The following is a 17,753-nucleotide window of genomic DNA, read 5'->3' as shown; positions in this document are numbered from 1 at the left end:
GGTGAGCCAGCAGGCAAATTACGGGGTGATGCCAATATATTGTTTCCTTCTAGGACCAGTACTGCGAGTGGCAAGTGCACAGCAATAAGAAGGGGGACTCGCTGTGTAGCCGAAGAGGGCGCGTGAACGGCTCTATACGTTCAGCCAAGGACTGTCCTCGGGCCTGTCATCAGTAAGGGTTCTCTAAATATTCATCCAAGAAAACATACTAAAAGAGGATAAGCTCAGGTCCCAACTCTAGATCCATATACTTTTTTCTTTTGCACCATTGTGCAGACAATGAACACAACGCTGGAGCCCCTTCATGCTGGGATCATAAAGTGATGGTATATTACAAAGATATACCATCACGTTATAAATGGAAAATCCCATCATGGGTGATTAGTTTTTGCTCTTATTTTATTCCTGCTTTTCCCCTAAGTATTCAGTTTTTTAATTCGTGTAAATCCGACATACTGTTCCAGAGATATGGCCTTTTTTTATTTAGTGCTACGTTTCATGGTCTTTACGAGGGGGTGGAGCTAATAGGATCCTCGGGGGCGTGTCTTTATCCAGTCTGCATAATAACCATGTGAGCCACGCCTCCTTGTAAAGACTAAAAATTAGCACTAAATAAATATCTCTGGAACCATATGGCGGATTTACAAAAAACGGAATAATCAGGGGAACAGCGGGAAGAAAATAAGAGCAGAAACAGGTCACTTATGTCCTGGTGACAGATCCTCCTTTAAGGTAATCGTTTTACTAGAAGAACCTCTCTTTCAAATGAAACCATTATGACGATCATATGATCAACCACCAGGCACATAATTACTCTGTTGGGCAATGGCTCCTAAGGGGAGGTCCCAAGGGCAGACCCCTCCCATAAGGTGTCCATGTTTTGTTTATGGGCATTTGAAAAGGGCTCGTCTTTATGGGACAACTCCTTTTAACCCCTTTAAAGCCCATGACGTACTAATACACGTCTGTGCCCTGGGCTTTAAGAGCCTGACCCGAATTTGTACATCTTCGCGATCGCGCGCGCACACAGGCTGTGTGGGCGCGATCGCCACCGGGTGTCAGCTGATTGTCACAGCTGACAATCAGCTATGTGCAGGGAGCGGTCCCGCAGCGCTCCCGGCACATTAACCCCCGCAATGCTGCGATCGAAGTCGATCGCAGCATTGCGGTGGCTAAGGGGAGGTGATCGGCATACTCGCCTCCTCTTCCGGCCTCCAGCGCGGTCTGCCGCAGCTTCCCGATGTCGTCATGACAACATCCGGGTCACCAGACAGCAGGAAGATTGTTTGGTCATGCGCAGTGCATGACCAAACAATCTTATCACTGTGCAGCGCTGACTGCCTGCATAGCACAGGGATGGTGCTCCATCCCTATGCTATGCAGGCGATCAGAATAAAAAAAAGTGAAAGTCCCATAGTGGGACAAAGTAAAAAAACTCTCAGAAAGTGAAAAAAAAAAAAATTGTAAAAATATAAAAAAAAAAAAAATAATCCACTAAAATTAAAAATATAATGTACCCATCAATAAATATTATTATGAAAAAAACCAAACAAACAATAAAAGTACACATATTTGGTATCTCCGCGTCCATAACGACCTGACCTATAAAACTGTTCCACTAGTTAACCCCTTCAGTGAACACGGTAAAAAAAAAAAAAAAAAAACGAAGCAAAAAACAATGCTTTATCATACCGCCAAACAAAAAATTAAATAACACGCGATCAAAAAGAAGAATATAAATAAAAATGGTACCGCTGAAAACGTCATCTTGTCCCGCAAAAAACAAGCCGCCATACAGCTCCATCAGCCGAAAAATCAAAAAGTTATAGCTCTCAGAATAAAGCGATGCAAAAAAATAATTTTTTCTATAAAATAGCTTTTATTGTGTAAAAGTGCAAAACATAGAAAAACGATATAAATGTGGTACCGCTGTAAACGTACTGACCCGAAGAATAAAGCTACCTTATCAATTTTGCCACACGCGGAGTAGAATAAAAAAAACAATTCCTGAATTGTTGGTTTTTGTTTATTCTGCCTCCCAAAAGCTGGAATAGAAAGCTATCAAAAAATGTCACGTGCATGAAAATGGCTCCAATAACAACGTCAACTCATCCCCCAAAAAACGAGCCGTCACATGACTGTCTGCCAAAATCTGGAAAAATTATAGCTCTCAAACTATAGCGATGCTAAAACTAGATTTTACAAAATGTGTCTTTTAGTGTGTGACAGCTGTCAGTCATAAAAACCCGATATGATTCTGGTATCGCTGTAATCACACCGACCCGAAGAATAAAGTCGTCTAATCACTTATACCGCACGAGGAACGGCGTAAAAAATAAACGCTAGGGCTGGGGTTGGGGTTGTGCTAATGTTAGGGTTGGGGTTTTTTTTTTTTTTTACTTTTGAAAAAAAAAATGATGACGATATGGCAACTAGTGTTGAACGCAAGTGCTCGCTACTTGAGTTTGCATTGGGTGCTCGGGTATGCACTGAGTATCGCGGGTGCTCGAGTCTCCGCCCATATGCTTCGCGGCCAAAAAAAACTCGCAGGGATTGCCTGCCATGCACGAGCGATCCCTTCATGGTTTTTTGGGGTGTCTAATAACCGTGAAACATGCGGGCGGGGACTCGAGCATTTCACTCGAGCACCCGTGATACATGGTGCATACCTGAGCACCCGATGCAAACTCAAGTAGTGAGCACTTGCGCTCAAGAGTAATGACAACTTATTCAATATGATGACCTAATGTCATCAAATTCTGTGTCGTAACTCTGGGTTCAAAATGTTCACTATACCCCTTGAAAAAATCCTTGAGGGGTGCAGTTTCCAAAATGGGGTCACTTGTGGGGGGTTTCCACTGTTTAGGCACATCAGGGGCTCTCCAAACGCGACATGGCGTCCGCTCTCGATTCCAGCCGATTTTGCGTTCAAAAAGTCACACAGTGCTCCTTCCCTTCTGAACTCTGCCGTGCGCCCAAACACTGTATTTTCCCCACATATGGGGTATTGGCGTACTCAGGAAAAATTGCACAAAAGTTTTTGGGGTCCATTTTCTCCTCTTACCCTTGTGAAAATAAAAAAATTGGGGCTAAAACATCATTTTTGTGGAAAAAGTTTGATTATTTTTATTTTCACGGCTCCATGTTACAAACTTCTGTAAAGGACTTGGGGGTTCAAGGTGCTCACCACACATCTAGATAAGTTCCCTGAGGGGTCTAGTTTCCAAAATGGTGTAACTTGTTGGGGGTTTCCACTGTTTAGGCACATCAGGGGCACATCCGCTAATTATTCAAGCAAATTTTACAATCAAAAAGTCAAATGGCGCTCCTTCCCTTCCGAACCCTGCCACGCGCCCAAACAGTTGTTTTCCCCCACATATGGGGTATCTGCTAACTCAGGAGAAATTGCACAACAAACTGCATAGTGCAATTTCTTCTGTTACCCTTATGAAAATGCAAAAGTGGGGGCTGAAAAACATTTTTGTGGGAAAAATGTGAAAATTTTATTTGTATGGCTCAATGTTATAAACTTCTGTGAAGCACCTTGGAGGTTCAAGGTGCTCACCACACATCCAGATAAGTTACCTGAGGGGTCTAGTTTCCAAAATGGTGTCACTTGTGGGGGGTTTCCACTGTTTAGGCACATCAGGGGCTCCCCAAATGCAACCTGGCGTCCGCTAATTATTCAAGCAAATTTTACATTCAAAAAGTCAAATGGCGCTCCTTCCCTTCCGAGCCCTGCCGTGCGCCCAAACTATGGTTTTCCCCCACATATGGGGTATCTGCTTACTCAGGAGAAATTGCACAACAAATTTTGGGGTCCATTTTTTACTGTTACCCCTGCGAAAATAAAAAAAATTGGGTCTAAAATAACATTTTTGTGAAAAAAGTTAAATGTTAATTTTTTTCTTCCACATTCCAAAAATTCCTGTGAAGCACCTGAAGGGTTAATAAACTTCTTGAATGTGGTTTTGAGCATCTTGAGGGGTGCAGTTTTTAGAATGGTGTCACTTTTGGGTATTTTCTGTCATAAAGACCCCTCAAAATCACTTCAAATGTGCTGTGGTCCCTAAAAAAATGGTTTTGTAAATTTTGTTGGAAAAATGGTCAACTTTTAACCCTTATAGCTCCCCAATAAAAAAAAAATCTTGGTTCCAAAATTGTGCTGATGTAAAGTAGACATGTGGGAAATGTTATTTATTAACTCTTTTGTGTGACATATCTCTCTGATTTAAGGGCATGAAAATTCAAAGTTTGAAAATTGCAAAATTTTCGCAAAATTTCCTTTTTTTTCACAAATAAACGCAAGTGATATCGAAGAAATTTTACCACAATCATGAAGTACAATATGTCACGAAAAAACAATCTCAGAATCAGGGGGATCCGTTGAAGCGTTCCAGAGTAATTACCTCATAAAGTGACAGTGGTCAGAATTGTAAAAATTGGCCTGGTCATTAACGTGCAAACCACCTTGGGTTGTAAAGGGGTTAAACCCCTTAGAGACTTGGCCATTTTTTTTTCCTTTTTATCTTTTCCTCATCCACCTTCCTCCAATATTCAGAACATTTTTACTTTTCTATAGACATAGCATAAGAGGGATCGTAGCAAAGACGGCGTATATTGTGTTCTGGCACAGGCGCCCCATACTGTCTGTCCGCACCAGGTAAAATAGGAGTACCTGTCTATTTGCTGTGGCCAGATACGGTCAAATGGGGAAGCCGGGCTGCCTTGATTCCATAACTCCCATAGAAACTAATGGAAGTTACAAAAATGGCAAAGCTCGGCGAGCAATGGTCATAATTAATTTAAAGGGGTTTTCAACTTCAAGGAAAGTAGTCCCCAAATGCTTTAAAATAATTAAAAAAGCAGTTTTGGCTGCAGCTATGACGTCACGTCGAGAGCTCACATCACCGCTGCAGCCAGTCATTGCCACAGTCAGTGGTGATGCACACTGTCGACTTGACCAATGCAACCAAAACAGAGACCGGAGTGCCGGTGTTGGACAAAGGGAGGGCACGTTTAATGCATTTGGGAACCACTTAACCCTTTTAAGCTTTGCAGGTGTCTACGCCAGGAGGATTTATTTAACAGTGTGTTTTTACGCTCTACTTCTAGGCGTAAGACCTGCTCCGAATGCCTGTCTAACTCCAGTCACTGCGCCTGGTGCCAGTCTACGGGCAGCTGCTTCTATTTTGCCGCGTACCTCGCCAAGTATCCTTATGGTGACTGTCGAGACTGGTACGACAGGTGAGTGGCCCAGGCATTTGCTCATCACCCTTTATGTGATATCCGTGCTCGGGTTTATATAAATAATACAGCAGAGTGTGAGCACCCCTTTAGGGACGAAAAATTCTAAACAACATATTACCCCGAGGGTAAATAGACCCTATTTAAGGGATATGCTAAAAAATAACTTTTATTAATTTTCATTAAAAGCATAAAAAGCACACATATAGATCCCCCAACTAGCTTCGCCTATACAGGCTTCTTCAGGGTGTATAGTTATGGCCCCCTGAGGAAGCCTGTATAGGCGAAGCTAGATATGTATGCTTCTTACATTCTTTAGTGGTTCCTGTAGGAAACAGAAGTGAATATTTAAAAACTGTCACATAGAATCATGGACTGCAGCCATGATCTATATGTATGATAGAAAGGTTGAATATTTGCAGCTGGCAGGATGGGGACTCCGATACCAGGAAATTCCCTCAAATACTGGAATAACACAGGTCCACTATAGTAGTTTTAAAGATTGACCACTTTTACTGAAAATTATTTTTTAGCGTATCCTTTAAATCGGGTTTATATACAGGGGCCATTCGTGCCGCTCATAATTGCCCCTTTTCTTCCCTCTTGTCCATCCAGCGTTCACTCGGTGCCTCAGTGCATGGATTGCTCCAGGTTTAACACCTGTCGGGAGTGTTTGCAGAATTTCGAGTGCGGCTGGTGCGGAAACATCGACAACCCAACGATGGGAAGGTGAGTCGGCACCCATAGATGTGAAACACCCCCAGCTTCTGCTCAGCTCCTGACACGATCGGTTTCTGTCCAGGTGCTTCTCCGGTGATTATTCAGGGGTCCGGGGCAATACCACCTGCTCTCGTGAATTGTCCTTCTCTGGGCTCGTAGCCGAACCTGCCGAGTGGTCCTACGACTCCTGTCCGGATGTCGATGAGTGTAGACTGGGAATGGCCACTTGCCACAAAGATGCCACCTGCAGGAACACGCCGGACTCCTACGAGTGCCACTGTGACCGCGGATACACAGGAGACGGAGTCACCCACTGCAATCAGACGTGAGCTCGACTCCATAGTATCATCCTGTATGATTATTATTTTTTAAATTTAGCTAATGATGCATTTTTTTTTTTTTGCACACTTGTAGATGTTTTAATGAATGCTCCCACGGATCGTGCAGTGGGCCCCCGTCCTACTCCTGCCTGTGTGACCTCGGGTGGACATCCAACCAGACCAGCGTCATAGAGAGCGGAGTGGAGTGCAGCGTGGACTGTGCCTGCAATTTCCACAGCACCTGCACCCAAGGGCCTGGCATATGCGATTCCTGCCAGGGTAAGAGGTGACCCGTTTGGCACAGTGCCGTGTCTGTCACATTTCCGTAGGGGAATTTTACTTTTTCTCTTTTCCAGATTGGACTCAAGGCGCTCGGTGCCAGGAGTGCAAACCTGGCAGCTATGGAAGTGCCACCCAGAAGCCCGGGTGCCAGGAATGCGCCTGCAACAAACACGGGACGCCTGACATGGGCTACTGCAACCGCGAAACGGGCATATGCTACTGCACGGACAACACGCAGGGAGAACACTGCGACAAATGTGGCCCTGGGTATTACGGGGATCCCAGGTACGCAGCTGTGAGTCAACAAGCCACAGGGTCCACACAATGGTTAATCAACATATTTAGCAAACATTCATTGTTCCACAGAGCAATAGAAGACAACAATCAGGGTTATACAAATACTGGTCTGACCTTCCCCAGCCGCAGAAATACATATACATTTACAAGTCAACAGAAACACAATAGTGTATTTTTCTTGGATTAACAAATCTAAACGTCTGGCTGATAAAGATTATAAGCTGTGTGGTCACAACAGCCTATTGCTTTTCTTTGCCAGATGGGACCGAGTCCAATTAATCCGAATTTGTTTTCCTAGAAATGGCGGCACGTGTTACCTGGAGTGCCAGGGTCGGCAGCTGCTTTCCAAGGTGACGTCCTCCGCACTCGGCTCCCCCGGAGGTTCCTACTGTCTGTGGATGCTGAGCGTGTCTTCTCACACAGAGCCGTGCCACCCCGAAGCCAATTGCCCACGGCTCAGCCTCAGTCTGCAGCCGGACTTCAACATCCCGTGCACGGTGAGCCACGGTTCTCCTTCTTCCTCATCACGCTGGGTACACTTATGTCTCTTTCTTTATCGTCTGCCGGTCACATTCTTCTCATCTTTAGCACAGTTATGTCTACGTTTTCGATGGGATTCCTGCATTCCTGGACACCGGACTCCTGCAGTCCGATCGCAGCTTGTTGGGAGCGTTTTGTGGACGAGGTCGGGGAGAAGCACCACTTACAGTGGAGGCGACAACGGGTAACTGTGACTACTACCATGTAGAGGGGGTCCCATAGCCAAGGCCTCGGTAAATGCCCACCCTGGAGCACGTCTAATAGTTTTGCTGTTCTGTATTTGATTAGGTGTTCTCGTCGTATATTATGAAGCAAACAACACCGAACCAAGTGGTTTTAATGCCACGTACAAAGTGCACGAATGTCATCCGCCGTGTGGACCCAACAAGGTGTGCCGAGGTCAGAGCTGCGTCTGTAGAAGTCCTCTGTCTGGTCCGTCCTGCCTGCGCAATGTGTGTCCCCGAAACTGCTCCGTGGAGGAAGAGAAGGGTTTCTGCAAACAGGTGACGACCCCCTCCGGCCCTTCATGCTGACACCCTCAGTGTATTTAAGCATTAAAGGGATTATTTGTACACGTAACATTTTTGGAACCGCTGGGATCCCACACCTATGTTGAGCTGCTCACAGCCAAAGACTGCTCCGTTCTCAAACATCTATGGTATAGCTTGTGTATAAATGTCTGAGATGGTACAGCCTTATCATGGCAATCCGTGCCACCCTATACGTACTCGGAGTGAAGTCAGGAGCGATCTGGACGAAGGAGCAGAATTCCCAAAATGATCCTTCGATCTGCACAAGAAGATCGTCGTCCTCGGCAGCGCATTGACCTGCATAAATAGGATTTGTGCTGCTAAGAACATTGGCAGCCTATCAGCACTCAGCCATCTATTATTACAGATCGGTCATCCTGTGTAAACAGGCTATTAAACAGTGGATAACCAACAAACGTGTTGGCTGTCGCTTAGCAAATTAATAGGATGTGAATGAGCACACTCAATCGCATCTGTGGCAGCGAGTGCGCTGGGCCGAGTGGCAGCGAGCACATTCAGCAGTGTCTGTGGTGGCGAGCGCGTATAGCAGTTTCTGTGGCGGCGATTGTCCTGGGCCGGTTCTGTGGCGGCGATTGCCCTGGGCCGGTTCTGTGGCGGCGATTGCCCTGGGCCGGGTCTGTGGCGGCGAGCTCCCTGGGCCGGGTCTGTGGCGGCGAGCTCCCTGGGCCGGGTCTGTGGCGGCGATCGCCCTGGGCCGGGTCTGTGGCGGCGATCGCCCTGGGCCGGGTCTGTGGCGGCGATCGCCCTGGGCCGGGTCTGTGGCGGCGATCGCCCTGGGCCGGGTCTGTGGCGGCGATCGCCCTGGGCCGGGTCTGTGGCGGCGATCGCCCTGGGCCGGGTCTGTAGCGGCGATCGCCCTGGGCCGGGTCTGTGGCGGCGATCGCCCTGGGCCGGGTCTGTGGCGGCGATCTCCCTGGGCCGGGTCTGTGGCGGCGATCTCCCTGGGCCGGGTCTGTGGCGGCGAGCTCCCTGGGCCGGGTCTGTGGCGGCGAGCTCCCTGGGCCGGGTCTGTGGCGGCGATTGCCCTGGGCCGGGTCTGTGGCGGCGATTGCCCTGGGCCGGGTCTGTGGCGGCGATTGCCCTGGGCCGGGTCTGTGGCGGCGATTGCCCTGGGCCGGGTCTGTGCCGGCAAGCTCCGTGGCCAGGTCTGTGGCAGCGAGCTCCCAACGCCAGGCCCGTATCTCGCCTGTTTATAGAGTTAGCGACCTTTTACATAAACAACACCTTTGTCTTTTTATACAGACGCTCGGCGCTTGCTTTTGTTCTCCCGGTTATGCTGGAGAAGACTGTTCTGTTCGCTTGGATTCTGGGAGGATCGTGTGGGAAAGTCTCATGGACCCCCAGCTCACAGCGGTAAGCCATTTTTTCCCCATTTAAATCTTACATTGAAAGTATCTTTCCCGTGTCAGAAAACACCTCTTTCCTGGCTGCAGTTTGTTTAAAAAAAAACAACTAACAAAGAAATGGTGCTTTACTCACCCTCCCTGGATCTGGCACTGAGTGTTCACCACTGCTCCATTTTCTGCTATTGTCTACAGTGCTGCAGACAATCAGTGCAGTGACTCTGCGCGAGTCGCCCAGAGCTGCTAAGCTCACTGATTGGCTGCAGACACTGGGAGCAGAGGCAGAGACTCAGCTCTGAACCTGGGGAGGGTGGCTAAAGCTCTTTTTTTTTTTTGTTTGTTTGTTTTCTTCAAAACCAGAAACCCTTTAAGAAAATCTGATCCCCAGTCTTTTGTACCCTGCATTGATAACACATTGTGTTCTCAGGATACAGCGAGTCGCTTCTTACACCGGCTGGGTCACACCATGGTGGAGGGACCGGATAACACCCTCTGGATGTTCGGGGGTCTGTCTTTAAGAGATGGCGTGCTGGGTAGTGTCTACAGGTAACCTTCCGGTTGTTGTGTACCGCATTGCTCTGCACCTGTTCTGCAGACGCCATCTGATGTCTCTTTTCCTGAAGGTACTCCATCTCCGAGCGCCGCTGGACCCAGATGTTAGCGGGGACCGAGGGCGGGGGTCCCGGGCCGAGTCCTCGTTACTTCCACGCCGCTGCTTACAATCCCCTCCGCAATGCCATGTATATCATGGGCGGCCTCACAAACTACGGGGCCTTCAGTGACTTCTGGGTGTTAAACCTCACTACCCTACAGTGGAGGAAGGAGCTGGTGAGAGCGCGGCGTCTAGGCGATGGGGGCACCTACATTCAGTGCAGGTCCCAGAGGTCGTAGAGTGATTGTTGATCTGTAATGAGGACATCTTGGTTTCTTTCCCTCAGGATCCCGTCCTGCCGTCCGTCGCTGGCCACACCCTCACCCCACGTCGCGGATCCTCGCTAATGCTGATTGGTGGATATTCGCCCGAGACCGGATTCAATAATCGGGTGCTGGAATATAACATTGACCTGGAAATCTGGAACGTGGGGCATCACACCGGCACGCCGCCCACCGGTCAGTTCGGTGGCCATCCTTTATATTGTTATGGGACTTTATTGGAAAACTGTAAATGACCCCTCTTATTTATCCGTCTATTGCAGGTCTGTACGGTCATTCAACCGTGTACCACGAGGCCACTGACGCCTTTTATGTCTTTGGCGGCCATCGATTCCACGTGGAGGCCGTGACCCCTTCCCCAGAGCTGTACAGCCTCTACTACCCCAACCTGACTTGGAGCTTGCTCGCCCCCTCTCAGGGACGAAAGGTACTGCCAGAGACCGCACGGCCTCCTATGTCCCCCCACACGACCTCCTGTGTCCACCCGCACAGTGAGAGAAGCTGATGAAAATCTAGTCGGCACATGACCGTCCCTGTGATCCAACAATGGAGGGAAATCCTTACCGGTCGAAGAGTAACTGGAGAAATTGAGTTCAAGCCCAGGAGACCCCTGAGATGATGAGGCAGAGCGTCGTAACGAGAACTGAGTGGCTTTTCAGTTAGATAGATCTGCTATCCAATTTTTGCACCAATGTAACATCTTTAGTGCCCTAGACCACCAGGGGTGTAGGCAGTAGCCCTAGACCATCAGGGATTTATTATGTAGCCCTCCAGTTTCCTAGACCATCAGGGATGTAAGCAGCAGCCCACCAGTGATCTAGACCACCAGTGATGTTAGGGTGTAGCCCTCCAGTGCCTTAGATTGCCAGGGATGTGGGCAGTAGCCTTCCAGTGCCCTAGCCCACCTGGGATGTAAGCAGCAGCCCTCCATTACCCTATTCCACCAGGGATATAAGCAGTAGTCCTCCAATGCCCTGAACACCAGGGATGTAGGCAGAAGTCCCCCAGTGCTCTAGACAATCAGAGATGTGTGTGTGTCTATATATATATATATATATATATATATATATATATATATATAATAGGAATTTTGCCATCCTGATCGCGCACATCAGAAAATTTTTTGGGGCCTTTTTTTTCTACTCCATGGAAAGTGGTAACGTTACAATACTACAGGACTGTGCGGCGGCTAATCCTCATGCGGATCGGATGCACAACTCGCAGATATTTCTGTGGATTTAATGACAACACCCGAACGTCGCTCTCACCTGTGGGTCTCGTGGTCGACGGAGCTGGTCGTCTTGTGGCTGCTTCTGTCAGTGATTCATATAGTAAACCGAGAGGACTCATGCATTTTCTCCTTTTATTTTTTGTCAGCCCCTGTCCCATTTCTTCCACGTCGCTGCTGTGTTAAAGGACACGATGATTGTAGTGGGAGGTCGCACCGAGCACCGGGAGTACAGTAACCAGGTTCTCTTCTACCAGATTCATTGCAATGCCTGGATAAGGCCTAACAGGACGGGTAAGGAGGGGACGAGGGTTGTGCTTTACCATGTCGGGGTCCGTAGCTTCCATTATGCAGCTGTCAATCACTCTGTACGGCTCGATTGCCCAGCGTTGTAAGTCTGTGATCTCTCATTTCCTGATATCTTCTCCTTTCCTTAGATCTCATATTGGGCATCCCGATGAACGAGTCAATAGGACACGCCGTGGCCGTGGTGGGTGGACAGCTCTACATCTCAGGAGGGTTTAACGGTGTGGCCCTGGGCCGCATGGTGACGTTGTCTGTACCTTCGGACCCCTGCATGCTGTTCAGCTCTCCGTCCTCCTGCAATCAGAGCTCCGGCAGTTGCGTTTGGTGCCAGTACAGCTGCATGTCAGCCGACATCGCAGAAAGGTAAGATGGCGAGCGCGGTGCCGGAGCTAATAGATGAACAACACGAGCCTGCTGCTTCCCCCGACTGCCGCCGCTGACCCCGTCCCCCCCCCCACTTCGGCCCTTCTTATAGTAATACTTCTCTCTCTGGGACTTTTTTTTTTTTGCAGGCGCAGTTGCTCCCAGACTTTTTCCTCTTGCTTCCCATTGCCGAGATCTGCAGATGAGTGCAGGAGACTGAAGACGTGCAGCGAGTGTCTGGCACAGCACCCGCGCTCCATGAGTGCGCAGCTGAGCATGGTGAGGACGGCATAGTTGCCACCTGTTCACATGGGCCAATAAAGCATTTACTTTCCTGTTTTGGAATCAGGGGTGGAGTGCTGCCTGTTTTTTGAGGATTTGTTTTAATCCTTGCACTTACAGCCTTTTGGGACATTTGGGCTAATCATCAAAATCCTCTGCTGGCAGCTCCTTCTGTAATTTTCGACCAATTACGGAAACAAGTCCGGAGATGCTGGTCAACACGATAACAGGAGGTTGCATGTTGCTCATACTACTGTGAGCAGCCTGCATAGTTTAAACATGCTCCCATCGAGCATATTCGGAACGTCATTGGTCGGCGATTGCACAGGAGCTGCCAGCAGCGGATCTTGATGATTTTCCCAAGTGCATTTAGCGGCAGTGTATTTCAGGCCATTCATCCGATCTCCTTGTCCTCTCTCAGGGTGCCCCGCGCTGTAAGTGGTGTACGAACTGTCCGGAGGGCGCCTGTATCGGCAGTGATGGGAGCTGCACTTCAGAAAACGACTGTCGGATCAACCAGCGGGAGATATTCCTGGCCAGCAACTGCTCTGAGATCTCGTGCGAGGCGTCTGATTGCCACAAGTGCATCGCCTCCGGGAAGTGCATGTGGACCCGACAGTTTAAACGAACAGGTGCCAGCGAGCGGCTCGTCTATTCCTGCCCCCTTCACCCGGTCCAATCTCTCCTGCTAATCTCGCTCCTCTCCCTCCTAGGTGAGACCCGTCGGATCCTGAGTGTGCAGCCCACCTACGACTGGACTTGCTTCAGCCACTCGCTGCTTAATGTGTCTCCGATGCCGGTGGAGTCTTCTCCGCCACTTCCATGTCCCACTCCATGTTACAACCACAGCACCTGCCACGAGTGTCTCAGCTCTAAGGGGGCCGACGGTGGATGGCAGCAGTGTGTGTGGAGCATCGCATTAAAGCAGGTAAGTCATTGCTGCAGAATAGTCAAAATAAATCCAGAAATTTACTGGTTATATTGATAGTCAGAGCTGCACTCACTATTCTGCTGGTGCAGTCACTGTGTACATACATTACATTACTGATCCTGAGTTACATCCTGTATTATACCCCAGAGCTGCACTCACTATTCTGCTGGTGCAGTCACTGTGTACATACATTACATTACTGATCCTGAGTTACATCCTGTATTATACTCCAGAGCTGCACTCACTATTCTGCTGGTGCAGTAACTGTATACATACATTACATTACTGATCCTGTACTGATCCTGAGTTACATCCTGTATTATACTCCAGAGCTGCACTCACTATTCTGCTGGTGCAGTCACTGTGTACATACATTACATTACTGATTCTGAGTTACATCCTGTATTATACTCCAGAGCTGCACTCACTATTCTGCTGGTGCAGTCACTGTGTACATACATTACATTACTGATCCTGTACAGTCAGTATTGGACACTTTGAGGAATGTGTTATTTGGTGACTAATCTTTGTCCTCCTCTGTAGTGCATGAGCCCCACGTTCCTGCCCATGCGATGTGCTGCTGGTGCCTGCGGCAGGGTCCTGAGTGGAGCAGAGAATTGCTCGCCCTCTTGTTCCCGTCACACTCATTGCGCCGCCTGCATCCAGCACCCCCGCTGTGGCTGGTGCGCCAGGCGAGGAGGCAACGGGGAAGGGAGATGTCTTGAAGGAGGACTCGGTGGACCCACTCATGGTAAGCAATACCCGGGCTAGCTGTAATCTTTCAGACCCTGTGGACTTGTGATGGTGCATTGTATAATGCTGCTTGTTGGACACAGGTTTGGGGGAGCAGTGCAGTTCCTTGGAGTCTCACTGGGCCTTTATGTCCTGCCCCCCTGAAAACGAATGTCTGAACCAACATCACGACTGCAACGAAACACAGAACTGTAGTGACCTGCTGCACGGGTTCAAGTGCACGTGCAAAAAAGGATACACCCTGCACAAGTAAGAGCTCCGGCAATACTGTGTGAGGATAAAATACCAGACTGACTCTTTTCCTCCAAGAACATTGTTTTAAAAGAAACTAGAGCCCCTCTTCAGTATTGGAGGAAAGCGCTTGTTTCAGTGAGATCACCCAGATCGCCACCAATTAAAAGTTGACATGTCAAAACTTTTTGTTGGGCAGTGTAAGAGAACCTGTCTGACACTTGCTCAAAAAGATGAGTTAAATACCTTGTAGGAATCCCCGAGCTCTCCTCATTTTGCCACTTTTTTCCATTTTGTTGTACATCGCTCCATTGCAGAGATATTCACATTTGTTTCTTTTGAAGCGCAGCATGTGAAATCTCTGCTTGTGCACACCTGAGAGTTTCTTCAAACTTTTCTGTGGGCGTGTGCCCCCTTTCTCCCAGACTCTGCCAATCACAGCTTAGCAGTCTCAGGCGCTGCCGAGTAGTGATTGGCAGTGTGTTGGAGGGACGGGTGAAAGCACACGCCCCGAGAGAAGAGTCTGAAGAAACTCCCAATTGTGGTATAAGCAGAGATTTCACATACTGCGCTCCAGAAGAAATGTGAATATCTCTGCATAGGAGCTACGTAGAACAAAATGGAAAAGAGCGGCTGAATCGCAGGAGCTCAGGGATTTTAACAAAATATTTAACTCCAATTGTATTCATACTCATTCTCTTCTCTCTCCAGCGTTACAGGTCTGTGTCACCCTGTGTGTGAACATGGCTGTGTTAACGGAACCTGCGTGGAGCCCAACAGCTGCCGCTGTGACTTTGGTTACGTGGGGGAGAACTGCTCCGTGGCCTGCCGCTGTAACAAGCACAGTGACTGCGAGGGACTCGGGGCGGAGGATGTGTGTGTGCGGTGCCACAATAACACTATGGTAAGTTTATTATACCCTCAGGACTATTTCATTGTATTTTCAACTCGGTGTCTAATATTAATGCAGCTTACTACTGTGAAGCTTCCATACTGCTGCCGGCAAATATCACCGTGCAGCAAAAATAATACCCAGTAGTAGCACCAAATGTCACAAAACCTCTCCTGTGACACTAAATATGGCAGCCCAGGCCCAGACTGGCCTAGAAATGAATCAATGCACATTGCAGCACTGAGGTACCACAAGTCCCAGCAATGCAAACATATATAAATGCATGCTGCATCAAAAAGGTGCTATAAGTCTGATAACCTGTGAATAACTGCAACACTACTACAAGTCCCAGCATAACCTATGAATAAGTGCACATCACTGATACTTTTGGGCACCATAAGTCTCAGAATAGCTGTACAGAAGAAGCAGGGCTCACATGTCCCTGGAGGTGATGTGAGGGCAGGTCTGAAGGGCATCGCTGGGGGTCTCTTCTGCCGCAGTGGATCGCCTGTCTCTGGGGGTGATGTGAGGGCAGGTCAGAAGGGCATCGCTGGGGGTCTCTTCTGCCGCAGTGGATCGCCTGTCTCGGGGTGATTTGAGGGCAGGTCTGAAGGGCATCGCTGGGGGTCTCCTCTGCCGCAGTGGATCGCCTGTCTCTGGGGGTGATGTGAGGGCAGGTCTGAAGGGCATCGCTGGGGGTCTCCTCTGCCACAGTGGATCGCCTGTCTCTGGGGGTGATGTGAGGGCAGGTCTGAAGGGCATCGCTGGGGGTCTCCTCTGCCGCAGTGGATCGCCTGTCTCTGGGGCTGATGTGAGGGCAGGTCTGAAGGGCATCGCTGGGGGTCTCCTCTACCGCAGTGGATCGCCTGTCTCTGGGGCTGATGTGAGGGCAGGTCTGAAGGGCATCGCTGGGGGTCTCCTCTGCCACAGTGGATCGCCTGTCTCTGGGGGTGATGTGAGGGCAGGTCAGAAGGGCATCGCTGGGGGTTTCCTCTGCCGCAGTGGATCGCCTGTCTCTGGGGGTGATGTGAGGTTAAGTCAGAAGGGCATTGCGGGGGAAGGGGGGGTCTCTTTGTACTAAATCACTTGTCCATGGGGGGTGATGTGAAGGCAGGTCTGAAGGGCATCATGGGGGGTCTCCTCTGCGCACTGGATCACTTGTCCCCGGGGGTGATGTGAGGGCAGGTCAGAAAGGCTACACTGGGGGTCTCCTCTGGATCCCGTCCTGAGCACATGGTCGGGCTGTTCTGTGTATTGGCTCATCGTCCTCCCTGCGCTTCTCTTGTCTCTGACCTCTAGGGGGAGCACTGTGAGAAGTGTAAGCCGCTTTTTGTGGGATCGGCTATAAATGGCGGTAACTGTCGCCCCTGTCTGGACTTCTGCCGTGGGAACAGCGAGGTGTGTATGACCATGGAGGAGTATGAGAAAACCCTGAAGGAACCGGACAAGTATTCCCTGGACCCCGACAAGGTGGGTGTGCATACAGGCAGTCCTATGTAAATGTTTCTCACGTTAGATCTCCTGGACTGATGTCTGTGTCCCTTGTGCCTGCAGATCCCGACCTGGGTGAGTCAGGGCCCCACCGAGGACACCGCCCTGTGCGTGAACTGTCAGAATAACAGCCTGGGGGACAAGTGCGAGGGGTGTCTGCCTGGGTACTTCTTACTGGACAAGCGCTGCACCAAGTGAGTGTGAACTGTGCCTTGTTTGCAATTCTGTTATTGCACTTTGTTGCCACTAGATGGTAGCACTACATCTCCAGAAATGACCTGTGCTCCAGTATAACCAGTTCCTATCACAGCTCTTTCCTATGTGGTGTAATGGGGGATCCGCTCCTGTCTTCTTTATGGCTTTGCATTCTCTGACCCCTTTTTCTCACCCTGCGGCTCCCTCTCGCCTTATATCTTCCACAGATGTCAGTGTAATGGTCACGCTGACACCTGCAACGAGCTGGACGGAACCAACTGCCCCTGCAGTAACAACACCGAGACCCAGAACTGTCAGAACAGCGCGGACAAGAAGGACTGCTACAAGTACCAGGTACTGGGACACTACAGGCTGCTGCAGAACCTCATAATACACCTCGGCTGCTGCAGAACCTCATAATACACCTCGGCTGCTGCAGAACCTCATAATACACCTCAGCTGCTGCAGAACCTCATAATACACCCCAGCTGCTGCAGAACCTCATAATACACCCCAGCTGCTGCAGAACCTCATAATACACCCCAGCTGCTGCAGAACCTCATAATACACCTCAGCTGCTGCAGAACCTCATAATACACCTCAGCTGCTGCAGAACCTCATAATACACCTCAGCTGCTGCAGAACCTCATAATACACTCCAGCTGCTGCAGAACCTCATAATACACCTCAGCTGCTGCAGAACCTCATAATACACCTCAGCTGCTGCAGAACGTCATAATGCACCTCAACTGCTGCAGAACCTCATAATACACCTCAGCTGCTGCAGAACCTCATAATACACCTCAGCTGCTGCAGAGCCTCATAATACACCTCAGCTGCTGCAGAGC

General features: G+C 49.3%; 1 protein-coding gene across 1 annotated transcript in view; it reads left to right on the top strand.

The window, feature by feature from the left end:
• MEGF8 (multiple EGF like domains 8) overlaps nucleotides 1-17,753 on the top strand; it is a 35,818-nt gene that overhangs the window by 14,135 nt on the left and 3,930 nt on the right. The window contains exons 18-42 of the mRNA XM_073655852.1: nucleotides 54-172; nucleotides 5,116-5,247; nucleotides 5,863-5,976; nucleotides 6,050-6,292; nucleotides 6,382-6,566; nucleotides 6,644-6,854; nucleotides 7,165-7,363; nucleotides 7,455-7,590; nucleotides 7,695-7,909; nucleotides 9,200-9,310; nucleotides 9,728-9,846; nucleotides 9,924-10,128; nucleotides 10,239-10,410; nucleotides 10,497-10,660; nucleotides 11,611-11,755; nucleotides 11,899-12,130; nucleotides 12,280-12,409; nucleotides 12,834-13,044; nucleotides 13,126-13,340; nucleotides 13,887-14,094; nucleotides 14,180-14,345; nucleotides 15,039-15,231; nucleotides 16,519-16,689; nucleotides 16,774-16,904; nucleotides 17,133-17,259. Coding sequence (XP_073511953.1) covers nucleotides 54-172; nucleotides 5,116-5,247; nucleotides 5,863-5,976; nucleotides 6,050-6,292; nucleotides 6,382-6,566; nucleotides 6,644-6,854; nucleotides 7,165-7,363; nucleotides 7,455-7,590; nucleotides 7,695-7,909; nucleotides 9,200-9,310; nucleotides 9,728-9,846; nucleotides 9,924-10,128; nucleotides 10,239-10,410; nucleotides 10,497-10,660; nucleotides 11,611-11,755; nucleotides 11,899-12,130; nucleotides 12,280-12,409; nucleotides 12,834-13,044; nucleotides 13,126-13,340; nucleotides 13,887-14,094; nucleotides 14,180-14,345; nucleotides 15,039-15,231; nucleotides 16,519-16,689; nucleotides 16,774-16,904; nucleotides 17,133-17,259 — 4,254 coding nt within the window. The remainder of the gene's footprint in view (nucleotides 1-53; nucleotides 173-5,115; nucleotides 5,248-5,862; nucleotides 5,977-6,049; nucleotides 6,293-6,381; nucleotides 6,567-6,643; nucleotides 6,855-7,164; nucleotides 7,364-7,454; nucleotides 7,591-7,694; nucleotides 7,910-9,199; nucleotides 9,311-9,727; nucleotides 9,847-9,923; nucleotides 10,129-10,238; nucleotides 10,411-10,496; nucleotides 10,661-11,610; nucleotides 11,756-11,898; nucleotides 12,131-12,279; nucleotides 12,410-12,833; nucleotides 13,045-13,125; nucleotides 13,341-13,886; nucleotides 14,095-14,179; nucleotides 14,346-15,038; nucleotides 15,232-16,518; nucleotides 16,690-16,773; nucleotides 16,905-17,132; nucleotides 17,260-17,753) is intronic.

The sequence above is a fragment of the Phyllobates terribilis genome, unplaced genomic scaffold (genome assembly GCF_046119375.1).
Source record: "Phyllobates terribilis strain yellow unplaced genomic scaffold, ASM4611937v1 Scaffold_12__6_contigs__length_324123572, whole genome shotgun sequence".
In the NCBI taxonomy this organism is placed as follows: domain Eukaryota; kingdom Metazoa; phylum Chordata; class Amphibia; order Anura; family Dendrobatidae; genus Phyllobates; species Phyllobates terribilis.
Note: the sequence above shows the minus strand (reverse complement) of the source record. Positions and strands in the feature narration are given on the sequence as shown.